General features: G+C 45.8%; 1 protein-coding gene across 5 annotated transcripts in view; it reads right to left on the reverse strand.

Moving 5' to 3' along the window:
* Positions 1-14,952, reverse strand: part of CACNB4 (calcium voltage-gated channel auxiliary subunit beta 4) — a 259,198-nt gene that overhangs the window by 37,789 nt on the left and 206,457 nt on the right. For 4 of the 5 annotated variants that reach the window (XM_084798891.1, XM_084798892.1, XM_084798893.1 and 1 more), the window contains 3 exons: positions 8,387-8,506; positions 5,564-5,686; positions 1,446-1,576 (listed from right to left, as the gene is read on the reverse strand). In XM_084798891.1, coding sequence (XP_084655017.1) covers positions 1,446-1,576; positions 5,564-5,686; positions 8,387-8,506 — 374 coding nt within the window. Of the gene's footprint in view, positions 1-301; positions 467-1,445; positions 1,577-5,563; positions 5,687-8,386; positions 8,507-14,952 lie in introns of those variants that run through there. The other variant, XM_084798895.1, reaches the window with a different exon arrangement.

Raw genomic sequence — 14,952 nt, forward strand, 5'->3', positions numbered from 1 at the left:
GGGAAGGAAGGGCCCAGAGTGGGTACAACGTAAAACATGACGGGGAAAGAAGGAGTCACCGGAATAGAGCAGCAAGGGCCAGAAAGAGATGAAATGATATGGTAACAGCAAAGGGAGGAGAGGGGTCCCAGGAGGAGGAGGCACACGCAAAGGCCCCGGGAAGGGCCTAGTGTTCCTGGTATGCCTAGAAGGCACGCCTAGTGTTCCTAGTACGCATAGAGGATGAGATACTCAGAGCAAAGGGAACCAGAGGATTAATAATAAAACATTTTTACAGATTATTCGTTAGAAGGGTGGCTACCTGTACTTCTGTGATCTTCCATTACTCTGGAAAGGCTTTCATCAGGATAAAAAAAAAAAAAAAAGCAAAGAAAGCCTTAAATAACACGTTTTTTTTTAATTGAAAAAAAAATCTAACTGAAAAGAGAGATTAAGTCAAAGGGAAGACTGCTTCGGCCAGACATGGTGATGCACTGTTGTGCTTCTGGCACTAGGGTGTGGGGCTCGGGTAGAAGAGTGGCCTCACTAAAGACAAGCCTGGACAAGCGAGCCTTGAGCAAGATTGTCGCAAGACAATGCCAGCAGTAGCAGAACCTGCTCTGTTCGAAGGCTTTTAAAGAACTTTAACACATAGGAAATCAGGGCTTCACAGAGAGCAGCAGCACAGTGCAGCTAGGACTTCTCTCAAGAGCTGCTCACACTCCTGGGGCCTGCCACTAGCACTCTGAAGACGGGTTTGCTGTTTCCTTTGACCACTAGAGGCTGGTCCACTGCAGCTTCCTAGTGTCATCAGCACAGTGTAAGCAGAAGAAGATGGCGCAAGAAGCCAGGTGGAGGAAGGGATGCCCTGGACTGTCCACACGCCATCCCTTTCTGAGCCCACTGGACAGAGTCTTTCTCAGGGAGCCAAGCGAAACCTCAACTCTCGGTCATGTCGGCTGCCACCTGAGCTGTCCCTCAGGCCCATGTGACTCTCAGAGGAGAAAATGGGGTTTGGAGATAGGTTTACTGAGCCCACAGCAGCAGCTTCCACTGTGGGAATCATGTGGATTTATGAGACGTTGGGGTTCAGAACACAGTGGAAACAGTTAGACCTAAAACCTTCGTTTCCTCCTCAAGAATGACCTGGGTGTACCTAAGCGTCCCTTTGCTTTAAAAAACAGGTTTTCATTAGGGCGAAGGCAAACGGAGTCTTAAAGAACACAAGTTCCTGAAATAAATAATCCAACTGAGAACAGAGAGATTGAGTCAAAAGAATGAACTGCTTCTGCAAGTTTTTAATAAGAAACTTGACAATATTACCCAAAAAAGAAGCAAAGAAGGAGGAAGGGAAGGAAGGGAGGGGGGAGGGGTGAAGGAGGGAGGGAGGGAGGGAAGGAGAGAGGGAGGGAGGGACGGAGGGAGGGAGGGGAAAAGACTAGCTCATGAAGAAGCTGGGCTGTTACCCGCCATGAAAACGGCCTCTCTTCTGTTCCTGTTGAATGCGGATGTTCTCCAACCTCAGCGGACTTGGGATGAAGCCAATCTCACAGCCCTCTTTCACCAGCCTTCCTATCCACCAGTCATTGTTATATTTCTGGAATACAGAGAGGAAAGCTGCTATCAATAGTAATTCAGTTGTCTTCACATTTCAGTAGTTAATGCCAAGGAAGTGGAGGGATAAAATGTTGTGCGTCTGGTATGCTGTGCCCCATTGCGCGAACAGTCCATAGAGACTGCCAACACCGTGCTTTTTTTGTATTTTGTAGGAAATGCTCTCAGTGCACAACTAAAAGGGGCATGCTTCAGGGCTTTATTTGTAAAGGCTCTAATGATAAATACGGTCTCTACTACCACTCACGGGATCTGAGGGCCTACTGTGAAAACAGTCACAAAGCCTTAAGGGCATGACTTGTTTTGAGGTGAGTTGCCTTATGGCCCAGGCAGCGGCCCATTAGAACCTTGTGCACTCTTATCTGCCAGCTGGTATCAAAAGCAGGCTCCACCCCCTGGATTCACTGGGTTCTTGCAAGAAGGCCTACTTAATGCTCAAAGCAAAGATGCCATCGGACACAATTTGTATCAATGTAAACAGAACTGCGGAAGACAAGCTAGGCGCATGTCGGGTGGAAAACGTGATGGACGGCCATTCATTAACAACTTGCAGGTGAAAATTATGGGATACTCTTGACTGTCTAACTGTCCGTCAAATGCAGGACTTCGAATTAAGGCACTGCTCATTGTTTGAGGAGAAGGCCGAATGTTACAGCTCGGAGTGAATGACATGTTTGTATGTATGATCTGGAAATAATCTCTAAATGACCTGAGCCTGACAGGAATGCCAAGATTTCTTCCTAAATAATGGTGTACAAAATTAGGACACAAGTTCACAGAAGGCTCCAGGGGATGTGGGGTAAGAGTCTGTCAGCATGGTCTTACTCAAGGTGCCAGCAAGAGTACAGGGACAGGTATTGATTTACTGAGCCCAGGGCAGACAGAAGCTTAGTCTAAGCCATGTGTCTCAAGGGAATGTTTCTACGGGTAATTTCTAGAAAATAGATAGAAATTATATTGTTTACCTTCCAGGAATGTGTACAAAAGTGTCTTTATGGTCTTTATCAGTGTTGAGTAAAAGAAAAAAATCATTTCTTTTGATTTTATGGTGTGTGTGTGTGTGTGTGTGTGTGAACAAATACCAACTCTAGGACTAGTTGCTTAGCTCAGGGGAAAGGGGAGTGCACGTATCTCTGATACTGACATTGTGATAAGAATGAAAGGTTCACTGAATCATCACAGTGTGAAATTCTAAGTAACCTGAATAATTCTAAGTAACGGTCTCATATTGAAATGAAAATGAGACGGCAGGCGTTGGCCCTTCCTGCTCAGAGCCCCTGCCTAAGCCAAGCTTCGGGAGCCAAAAGGGACACGAGTTGCTGTGCTGGACAATCTGCGTCTTAGTTTCCTGTCCTTAATTCGGGATAACACACCTGAAATAATAGACCTGTTTATTCTGTAATTAAAAAAAGGTACGTGGACTCTTTTGAAATCTTCGGTGCATAGGTCTGGTGTTTACATTTTACTGTGGCAGGGACAACACAGACCATGAGTCAGAGCTTCCCAGGGCTTAAGTTATTTCCTGAAATTAAGACAGTCCACTGGGATACTAATTTGTTAAAGTGGTACCCAAGTGACCCGAAAGGGCTGCCTGTTATGGAACTTCCCAAAATGGTTTCCTGTGTAGTTCTAGGAAACAGCAAAAGAACACTGCACCTCTGACTCAAAGTGGGTGAAAGTTCTCTGGTCCCCGAGGAACAAGGCACTGTGGAGAGCCACGAGCTCAAGGCTCTCTCTGGCTTTGGAACGGGCACTGTTGTGGCTTGTTTTGACCTTTAAACCTTTACATTATTGAGAAAACAGGACGGTGTGCCAGAGATGGCAGGACAGAAGCATGCACATCTGTTTTGCTGATGTCCCAGAAGTTGAGCCAGCTCTCTGGAAAGGCCCCTTAGCACTGTTCCAGTCTTTTCCATTTTGATTTCCCTAAAGTGATTAGCAAGTTCTCTTTCTAAGTTTTTTTTTTTTTAATCTGAGCTGCAAGATTTGATAACAGTGGCTCTGGTCCACATACAATTACCAGCTCAGTAACCACAAAAAGAAAAGGAGCTGCCAGGCAGAAGGCAAATCCCTTCATCAACAGGTCGTAACTCAAAATGCTACCAGCAAGACACATCAAAGTACTGTCGAGCAGTTTGAAGGTGCCACACACAAAGTGTCTACATGGAGATGCAAACACAGTTACCTTCCCTTGGCCAGTACAGAGTGTGTACATGTTTCAAAATGCCACACTCTACCTCAGAAAACTTTAAAGAGCTGGAAGTGTTAACTATTCTGATTTCATTGTGACCTGTAACAGGTAATACATATCGAATGATCACATAAAGATGTCCAATTAAAATAAGTGTTATTAAAAGCTAGAATACTAGTACGGTGCAGAAAGCAGTAAAATACTGCAAGGCTGGAATGTCAGTGTCATATGCTTGGGAGAATGTTCCTCACCCTTAAAGTTTGTGTCACCTTGGAAATGATGAGTGCTGGCTACCCATGAATGCGGCTTAGTTGCTTTTGGTGAAAATAATGAGACAGATTCAATCGCTCAGATGCTAAGGCAGCTCCAGCCCTAGTCCCAGCCCCAGACTCAATGTGCTCAAACATAAACTCATGGCCATGCCCACTGCTGCAACATCCGGGCCCCTTTCTGCCTTCTCTGTTTCAAAAGCTGGAACTAGAGGCTGATGGTACTTCCTGTAATTCAGAGAAAGCTAAAAAAGCTTTTACATCCTTTACTCCCTCCCCCCCCCAGCTTTTTCTACTACATGTAGTAGAGTGAGCCCCCCCCCCGAATTCCTTCTGTCTGTTTCTTAGCCCTCCATCTAAGCTGCCCAGCCACTGCTTAGGCTCTGCAGCCCTATGCCATCTTCTCTTCCCCATCACAGCCCCCACTGCCACATACAAGGCTGGCCGCATCTCTGATTTATTCCAAATTCCTTTCCAGCCTTCCGTCTGGCAACGAAGACCAGTTTTCTTGCCCTGGCTCAAGATATTGTTTTTAAAAAATGTGGCCCTTAGGGCTGGGGATTACAGCTCAGCAACGGTGTTTGCCTGGTGCCTGTGGGGCCCTGAATTCAGTGCAGCCAAAAGAAAAGCTTTCTCCTGAATCGCTGTCTCTGTTGCGCTTCTATTGCTGCTCCCTTCCCTGGTGCCATTCTCTACCCAGTTCTGACTCTGCCTCCGTACTGATGTCTCCTTCTCTTTCTATGAACTGCCGGGACGTCAGTCCAGTTTTTCCTTTATGGTAGAATCTGCCGTTCCACACAGAAATCATGAGTACTATTTCACCCTGCGCCTAGCTTCAGAGTGCCTTGCCCATAGCATCCGTGATCCTTGTCATCCTCTGATGCTCAGCACAGCAACTGATGGACAGCAAAGCTGCACTGCACTTAGGCTGCACCCAAACTCACGCTATGGGAAGCCCCAAGTCCTCTGTACACTGTGCAACCCTCAAGCAGCGTGTTTCCTTCTTAGCATTAACAATTCACTTCAGTGTCTATAATGATATTATCCCTCTGTACAAGTCCCTCTTGGATACTGCTATGCTACCAAATTCATGCTTCCATAGATCCATAGTCTATATCTAGAGATCTATAATTCCTCACTAGACCCTGGGCTTGGTTACACACACATACACACACACACACACACACACACACACACACACACACACACACAGGCACGCACGCACGCAGAGAGAGCAAGAGAGAATGTGTGTGTGTGTGTGGTGTGGAATTCAAAATCCACTCTCTCGTTTCAAATGCTGAGTGTCCTCTGGCGTGGAAGCGTGTGGGAATACGGGCAATGATCTCAGCTCCTAAATCTCAGTGAGCAGAAAGGATGGAGAGATCCGGATGAGGCTCCACGGTGACCTCTCTCTCTCTCCTTGGGTTTCCTCTCCTGTGTGCTTGGCTCAGGCCATTTCCCAGCTATAGCCCTTTGTCAAGTAAAGGAGTGCAGTATGTCCTACATTTACCTCTTTAATGTGAAGAAAGTCCTTGGCGTCAAAGGAGATGGCTGTGCTGGGAACGGGCACATCCTCGTCCAGGGCACCACAGTAGCTCACGTTCGTTTTCACAGCAAAGGCTACAGGTTTGGACTGGAGACAGAAGTGCAGAATGAGGAGTGGGGGGAGAGAGAAGCATTTTTCATATGGAGACATGTCACAGCATGAATGATGGTTCTAGGCAACGAGGAAATCGCCTTCCAAAGAGGGATCTCCGCTGGGTTTTATAGTTGCAGGCCACATCCAGAAATCCGCAGCGATGACTCCGGGAATGACTCATTCCTCTCAGCCTAGCCGTTTCTTTCTGCGGTACTTTCCAACATCCTCAATAAAGAGCCAGCCCCTGAAGGACTGGGGAGGGATGCACGGGTGGGGGGGGGGGGAGGCGTGCAACCAGCTCTGCTTTCCACTCCTACAAACCATTTACTTTAAATGGTAACAGATACTCTCCCAACTGTGGGATACAGGACACGTATACTGGGGTGAGGGGAGCGCTAGGAAGACAGTTCATGAAGTGCTTGCTGCCCAAGAATGCGGAACTGAACTCAGATCCCCAGCATCTGTGACCAAAGTAGGGTACAGGGGCATACATCTTTAATCCCAGTGCTTGGGAGGCAGGGACAGGAGGATCCCTGGGACTTACTGGCTGGCCAAATGGTGAACTCCAGGTTCAGGAAGACACCTGTCTCAAATACTAAGGTGGAGGGTGATTAGGAAAACACATTAACCTCTGACCTCCACACTCATGCAAACAAGCATGGTAATACACACTAATGGGTACACACACACACACACACACACACACACACACACACACACACACACGGACAGGTCTACATATACAAGAAAAACATATACTAGGAAATGTACACTGGGTGTTAAAAACTTGAGGGGCGTGGAAGACAAGGATTTTTGAAAGAGCCTCAGATCTGAAAACCTGAGCTCTTTTGTAGGTAAACATCTTGTCATGCCAGGGAAAAAGGGGGCGGGCAGTGTGAATTAAACCTAACGAGCAGGCTCTTCACCTGTTATCTTCTTCCTAGCTTCTAACAGTTGGTTTTAAACCTTTATATAAACTCCTGCTAGCAAAGTGCTCCTGAGCAGGTGTAGCCTGTGGGGGCTGAGCCAGCCACAAGCCTAGGCTATGGTCCTGTCACCACTGTTTAGGTGACCACACGGTTATGAAACAGATGGTAAAGGACATTTTCAAAACAAGAACTAGCCACAAGGTCTCCGGACTTCTGGGCAGCTTTGGTATAGGTTTATTTGTTTGCACTGGGAACTATCAACAGTTGAGGTAGGACCCAAATGAGAACCTCTTTTGTTCCCTCCTGGCACTATGCAGACACCCTGCTATCAGAGAGCACAGAGACAATCCTGTGCTGTGATGGTGATACCTCATTTATCTGTATTAGTCTTCTCTTGCTCCGATCTCTAAAATTTTATCATTAAGTTAGAAAAAGAAGAAAATTAACTTTATTTGGGCTTGAGTCTAGAATTCAGAAAGATGCCTGCCCCGGGAATTGGCCGTGGAAGCAGGCAGACAGGCTAGCCACGAACTCCATCTTGTATGTTGTTATTATGCATTAAAAATTAATTTGCCAAAAGGGTCGGTGCTTTAAAAAAAAAAGCTAGAAAGGCATAGGTGGGGTGGGAGAATTCTAGTAATCTTTCTGGTCTTAAAACTCAACCATGCAATTGCCTTCTCGCTGCACCCTGAGTGTCTTCTGAAGGAAGACAATCTGAAGTCTACGTTGGCTGGCAATGGCTTCTACCACTCATCTTTGCTGCTCTTGTCTGAGTTGTTCAAAGTTCTAAACCAGATCTGATGGTGCAAGTTGGTAGCCCAGCTTTTAAGCCCATAAGTCCAAGACCAGAGTGGGCAATGAGGTGGACCCATTCTCAGACAAAAAAGCAAACAAAGTAACATCCTGAAGTTCATACTGAATTTGAGGTGGGAATCTGAGATCTAGGAACCAAAGAACAGAGGAAGTGGAGTCCAACGGTGCCTGTTTGATGTACAGCAATAGCTGGGTAGATGGGGAGGAGTCATGAACAGAAGACTCGGGCAACGAGCTCAGAAGGCTCTCTACCAATACTGAGTGATGTGCGTTTGATATTGCCACACTGCTAGGTTGGGGAATGGCCAATAATTACCACTAAGCCAAACAGAAAAAAAAAGGCAAAGGTACACAGGAAATGGGACCATGGAGATACCACTAACTTCTGTGAGGGGACATACAACAGAGAACCTTGCCATCTGAAGCCTTATCAGGATGGCTGGAAAATGAACAGTCCAGACAGTCACCATGCTGGCTAATTTTATATCAACTTGATATAAACCAGAGTCATTTGAAAAAAGGGGGATGTCAATCACAAACATGCTCCTACCAAATTAGCCTGTAGACAAGCCTGTGGAGCATTTTTCTGACTAACGATTGACATCGAAGTGCTCAGCCCACTGTGGGCAGTCTCACCCCTAGGTAGTTGGTCCTTGATTGTATCAGAAAGTAGGCTAAGCAAGGCATGGAAAGCAAGCCGATAAGCAGAGTTTCTCCATAGCTACCACTTCAGTTCCTGCCTCCAGGTTCCTGCCCTGCATGAGTTCCTGCTCTGACTTCCCTCAGTAATGGAGTGTGAGCGGAAAGTTGTAAACTGATAAACCCTTTCCTCTCCGAGTTGCTTCTGGTCAGTGTTTTATCAGGGACCCCAAGACAGATGTGAGGCAGGAATGCTGAGCACAGATGCCAAGGGACATGCCAGTTTTCAATAAAAGAAAAGGAAGAAAGTCACCTTCGCTCTCTCAAGCTGGATGGCTGCTTGCTGTTCTCTCTCTTGCCGAATCGCTTCCCGGTCCTCTTCCAAAGAGACATCGGAGTCCGATGGCCTGCTTGTATAGGAATCTGCCGAACCCTGAGGAAAGCACACAGAAGGCTTAAGTGAGGTGAAGTGTAGCTTCTTACGTTCCCACTGCCGTGGCAGAGCCCTGGGTGAGTTCCCTTCATTGGCATAGAATTCGATGTGCTCACACTGCCTTCCTACAGATACAGTCAAGCATCTGTGATGTGTGGAAGGTAGCAATGCTGTAAAGGGAAATATTTTGACTAGATTAGGATTAGAAGGGAAACTGCAATGGAAAGGACGTGATATTCAGCACACATTCTCCTTTGGTGCTATCTATATATTAAGCTGATAACTGTTCATGAACTGACGAGGTCTTCCACTCTCTCTCGAACCAACTATACATGTAAGTGACAAGGGAATCTCAGGCTGTTATAAGGACTAGATTCTAACCCATCAGTTGGGATCATCCGTTTTTCTAGATTTCAACAAAGCCAAGCAGCATGCTACATTGGTAAAACAATGTTCTCGTTTCTACGTCAATACCACCTATAGTCTTCCATCATCAAAACTGCAAATATTGTTTACAGTGAAGACCTTGAGAGTGATGAATGCCTCGAGAATGAAAACAGGGCTCTCCACAACTGAAGTCCAGGCCCCAGAGGGCAGTACCATCCAGCCTGTGTGATATCCCCAAAGGACCGGGGAGTGCCCAGTGCCACTTAATGTTCATGCTAGAAGGACACATAAAAACTGAAGGATCTTATTTCAAAATTATCTACCTCACCCTACAAAACCAAACCAAACCAAATTAAACCCAAAACCCCAACAACAACGCCACCACCGCCACCACTACCACTGCCACCGCCACCACCACCACTACACACAATACATAATTCAACACTGAAGGCTTGGCTTTAGCGCCAAAAGGAACAGAAATCCACCATTTCCTTGAGCTGGCGTTAGAAGCTGGTATTTCCATAGTGACGACACTTGCCCAGCAGAGGTACTGAGAGAACTGGTTATTCGTTTGGCACGTCTGATAAAACCTACTCGGACAGTTTTGGAAAACATAAATCTAGCCACACAGTGGCGAATTTGCTATCTACTGCACACGTGCGAAAACAAAATAAAATAAAGGCAAGAGTCCCACTAGTGGCCTTAGTCCTCCTCAGGTGGCTGAGGCCCACCTACGCTACACAGTGCATTCAAGGCCAGCTTGAGTAACTCTAGTAAAAGCTGGTCTCAAGATAAAAAGTAAAATAAAGAGCTGGGGTTAGAGCTTAGTAGCAAAGTCTTTGCCTCACACGTGTAAAGGCCCTGGGTTCTACTCCCAGTGGGAGGGAGGGAAGAAGAGAGAGAGAGAGAGAGAGAGAGAGAGAGAGAGAGAGAGAGAGAGACAGAGACAGAGACAGAGACAGAGACACAGAGAGACACAGAGAGACAGAGACAGAGAGACACAGAAGAGAGAGAGACAGAGAGACAGAGAGAGAGAGAGAGAGAGAGAGAGAGAGAGAGAGAGAGAGAGAGAGAGAGAGAGAGGAGCCCACATTAGTTTAAGAGGTGACAAATTGGTAGGTGAGATGGTTCAATGGATAAGGCACTTGCTACCGAGCCTGACAGTCTGAGTTGGAGCCCCAGAAGCCACAGGGAAGAGGAGAGAACAGACTCCACCACGCTGCCCTCTGGCCTCTAAAAGCATGCAGTGGTATGAACACTGCCCTGCCCACAGAACAAACAGACAAAATATTATGGTTTGTTTTTAAAGAAAGAAATGGCAAACAGATGAGCACTAGTCCTTTGAGATGTTTTCCAAAACCTAGAGACAGCTATTTGAGTTTGCTGCCTGCCTTCGGGGCAGCTTGCTTATCAGCAGAAGGCATTATTTCAGCGCTCCAGGAAATCCTAGCAGGCATGTATTTCCTGGCATCTGAGAATACCTGACTTGGAGCCAGAGGTTCTTTCAGCGAGGCTGCTGCTTCTGCACTGCACTTCCCAGCCCTCAGATTGCTGGGGTCTGGTCTCTTCCTCTGGAAAAGTACATATTAGCTATTGCAGAGTATAAAATGCAGAAAGAACCAGTGGGCAGCCGATCCTCACCCATATCACGAGGGTATGGGGCTAGACGAGACGACTGAAACCATTCCTTTACTAGACTCGGCAGGTTTGAAGCCCACACTTAGCTGTACTTAATATTAAAATGCTACGTGACCTGCTACAGTGAAAACATAATAAATTAGCTTTCCTGTTTCCATTTACTAGCGCTTGCCCAGGCCTACGTTGGCTTAAAAAAAAAAAAAGAGTTGCTATAATAAATTTTCAACTCACATACATGTAAAATAGCTTGTGTGAGAAATAGCAGTTTTCCTTATTGTATTTATTCTGTAGCAAATGTGTTATGATGAATGTAATGTGTCCAAATCCATGTGCTTACACAGTACTTTTCAGAGTACCCTTCATAGAGGAAGTGCATTTGTTAACCAAAATATAATTAAATTCTTCAGTGAAAACCTACAGGGGAAAAAAAATATGGAGCCACAAAAGGGATAGAAAGCCAGATGACTTTCAGCCATTGTCTAAAAAGGGGGCTACATTGAAATCTGTCAAAAAAAAAAAAAGGAGCTCTTTCAGAACACATCTTCCCAAATTTAGGCATACCTTCATGAAATCCAGACTCAGAGAAAGAGAAAGACACTTATAAAATAAGTGAAGACAGTTTGCAGTTAGCCTTAGCCAATCCTTTGCTGGAGTAGAGCTGTGGCGGGGCCCTCCTAAGGTGTGTGTTGCATGGGCTGCTCTGAATAGATGAACCACAAAGTGCCTGCCTAGAAAGCATAGCCTTGAAGGAGGTGCCCTCTGTGCTTATGCGCTGGCGAAGGCTAGTGCCTGTAGGTCCCAGCATAGCAGGCTGCCTACCGGAGCAGAGGGGAAGACAACCAATTCCTTCTCATCACCAGGAGATGTTTCTGTCCTGAAGCTACCTTAACGACCCTCCAGTCCTGGCATTCAGTCATTTCTAAGTGTAAAAAAAGTTAACTCAAGGACTCCTGTTCACATTTCCAAATGTGAAAAAGAGTGCGAACATTCCAGAATGAATGAGTGAGCTCTACATTGCCAAATGCATGGTCATGTCTGTTTCTGCCTATGTTGCTGAGAGTGCTGTTAAGCCTGAGAGCACCCCATACCCACTGCCATAACCACTGTTTTGGTGCCACAAGCATTCTGGATTTAGTCCAGTGTCACATCTTGGACAGGAGAAGTACCATGGCTGTCTCCCAAAGCTGGGGAGTCGGGAAAAAGCCCCCACCAAAAGCCTAGATTTGGCTGAAGGGCATGCTCAGTTGGCTGGGTACTGATTTGGCTTCTTTTTTATTATTAAATTTTAAATTTTTACGTGAACTGGTTGAAAGAGAGTATAAACATGTCCTAGGAGGGAAGAAGAGATGAAGGGAGGGAGGGAAGGAGGGAGAGAGGGGGGGAAAGAAGGAAGAGAGAGAGAGAGAGACGGAGGGAGGGAGGGAGAGGGAGGGAGAGGGAGGGAGGGAGGAGCCAATTTGCATGTTCATGAATGAAGAAAGCAAAGGGCAAGGCAGCTACCAGGAGGCCAGGAGGAGATGCCTAGGCTGGTCTAGCTTTAAAAAAAAAAAAAAAAATAGCAGGGAGCTACAGGAGGCTTGGTCAGAATGGGATGGTAGGAAAGGGGGGGGGGGTACACAGAGGTCAGATTAACTATTTAAATAAGAAAAGCAGCAAAAAAGGAAATAGCAGTAGTTACAGAAGGGTAAGGCTGGAAATGCACACTTGATTAACCCTGCCATATGGTGGCACCCACGTCTAATTCCACCACATAGAAGGCTGAGGCAGAAAAGCTGGCAGATTGAGGCCAGTCTGAACTACATAGCAAGTTCCAGGATAGTTTGATTTACACTATGAGATTCTCCCCTCTCCCTGAAATCCTCCAAAAAATCATTTTATAAAAATGGGTGAGACATGATATACGCAATTTTTCAAGTGATCTAAAATGGGGCTACACGCCAAATGAGCTACTATACATGTGTACATGGGTTGAAAAATGATTGTCTTAACTCTTTCTTTCCTTTTTAAAAAAAGATTATATATATATGTATATATATGTATATATACACATACATAGTGTTCTGCCCACATATCAGAGCCAGAAGAGGACACCAGATCTTATTATAGATGGTTGTGAGCCACCATGTGGTTGCTGGGAATTGAACTCAGGACCTTTGGAAGAGCAGCCAGTACTCTGAACCTCTGAGCCATCTCTCCAGCCCCTAACTCTTTCTTTTTTAAAGCTGATGTACCAGCACTAGTAAATGGGGAGAGGAAAGCTAATTCGTTGTCCTACTGTGTGGCAGGTGTTGTAGAGTTTCAAGAAGCATGGAAGTGACCAGTCCCTCCAAGGTTCCGAAGCAGGCACCACTGTAGGCATCACCTAAGAGCAGTTGACTCTCAAGCTGAGGGTCACGACCCATTTGGGGGTTCAAAAGACCTTTTCATGGGGGGGAGTCACATATCAGATATCCTGCATATCAGATGTTTACATTATGATTCGTAACTGTAGCAAAATTAGTTATGAAGTAACAACAAAATGATTTTATGGTTGGAGGCGCCACCACCTGAGGAACCGTGTTAAAGGGTCGCAGCGATAGGAAGGGTGAGAAACACTCACTTCCTTAGAGCTTCCAGGGAACCAACAGAACAACTGCAGCCTTGGAGTGTCCAATGAGGAGAGTATGAGTGTGTGCCTGCGTGTGTGCATGTGTGTGTGTGTGTGTGTGTGTGTGTGTGTGTGAGTGCGTATACATGTGTGTAAAGCCATTTAAAGCATCATAAAAGCATACATCTTAACCAAGCACTGTGGTGAATATCTGTAATCCCAGTGTCAAGGGAGGCGGAGGCAGGAGGATCACGCCAGCCTAGTAGCCATCACCTAGCTTAGGCAACAAAGCAAGACCCCCCCCACCTCTGAGTAAATGAATAGTAAATGAAGAAATAAAGTCACACCTTCACAAACATTAGTGGAAAGAAACAAGCCTTTCTATTTCCACAAAGACCAAATTCTCTTCGTGTCCAATATTGTAAGAAATATTCTGGCCTCACCCTTCTTGAAAACCTTTCTGAGTGCAACATCGGATAGAAACACTGGGGAGTTATTTCATAGAACGTATGAGGACTGATCTATGCAGTTTATAAGATGATCTAAAACAGGGACACAGGTCAAATGAGCGGTTTTGCATGTTTAAGTGTTGTCCCCAGGGTTATTTGGTTTGGTGGTGTTTAATTTCTTGAGTTCTTTATATATTTTGGATATTAGACCTTTGTCAGATGAAGGGTTGGTGAAGATCTAAACACCACCAAACCAAATAACCCAATAGAAAAATGGGACGCAGAACTAAATAGAGAATTCTCAACAGAGGAATATCAAATGGCTGAGAAACACTTAAAGAAATGCTCGACTTCCTTAGTCATCAGAGAAATGCAAATCAAAATGACACTGAGATTCCATCTTACACCCATCAGAATGGCTAAGATCAATAACTCAACTGACACCACATGCTGGCGAGGGTGTGGAGAAAGAGGAACACTCCTTCATTGCTGGTGGGAATGCAAACTAGTACAACCACTTTGGAAAGCTACCTGGCGCTTTCTCAGAAAAATGGGAATAGGGCTTCCTCAAGACCCAGTTATTCCACTCCTTGGAATATACCCAGAAGATGCACTACCACACAACAGGGACATATGCTCAACCATGTTCATAGCTGCCTTATTCATAATAGCCAGAACTTGGAAACAACCTACGTGTCCCTCAGTAGAAGAATGGATAAAGAAACTGTGGTACATCTACACTATGGAAAACTACTCAGCTATTAAAAACAAGGAATTTCCAAAATTTGTGGACAAATGGATTGAACTAGAAATTGTCACAATGAGTGAGTTCACACAGAAGCAAAAAGAGCTAAATGGTATATACTCACTTATATCGAGACACTAGTCCAAGGTGTACATCCCCATGAAAAACTGTACCTACCAGGAAAGTGGGTCAGAGGGGAGGACATCCTATTGAGACTTTCGGTGTGAGAAGCCTGGGAGAATGAGGAAATAGAAGGATCCAGCGGGTCCTGGAAAACTACAGGCGAGTCTGGGCCCTGGGGTCCTCCGCAAACTATGGCAACAGCCAAGGAAAATATAGGCAGTAAACCTCGAACCCCTACCCAGACTAGCCGATGGACAGGACATTCTCCACTGTTGAGTGAAGAAGGAGATCTGACTTTCACACAAACTCTGGTGCCCCATATTCGAACATGTCCCTTGGATGGAGATGCCTGGTGGCACTCAGAGGAAGGACAATAGGTCACCAAGGAGAGACTTGATACCCTATGAGCATATACAGGGGGAGGAGGTCCCTCTCAGACACAGACATAGGGGAGGGGAGTAGGGGGAAGTGGGAGGAAAGGAGGAATGGGAGGATACAAGGGATGGGCTAACAACTG

Source organism: Acomys minous, assembly GCF_964271855.1.
Source record: "Acomys minous genome assembly, chromosome: 10".
Lineage (NCBI taxonomy): Eukaryota > Metazoa > Chordata > Mammalia > Rodentia > Muridae > Acomys > Acomys minous.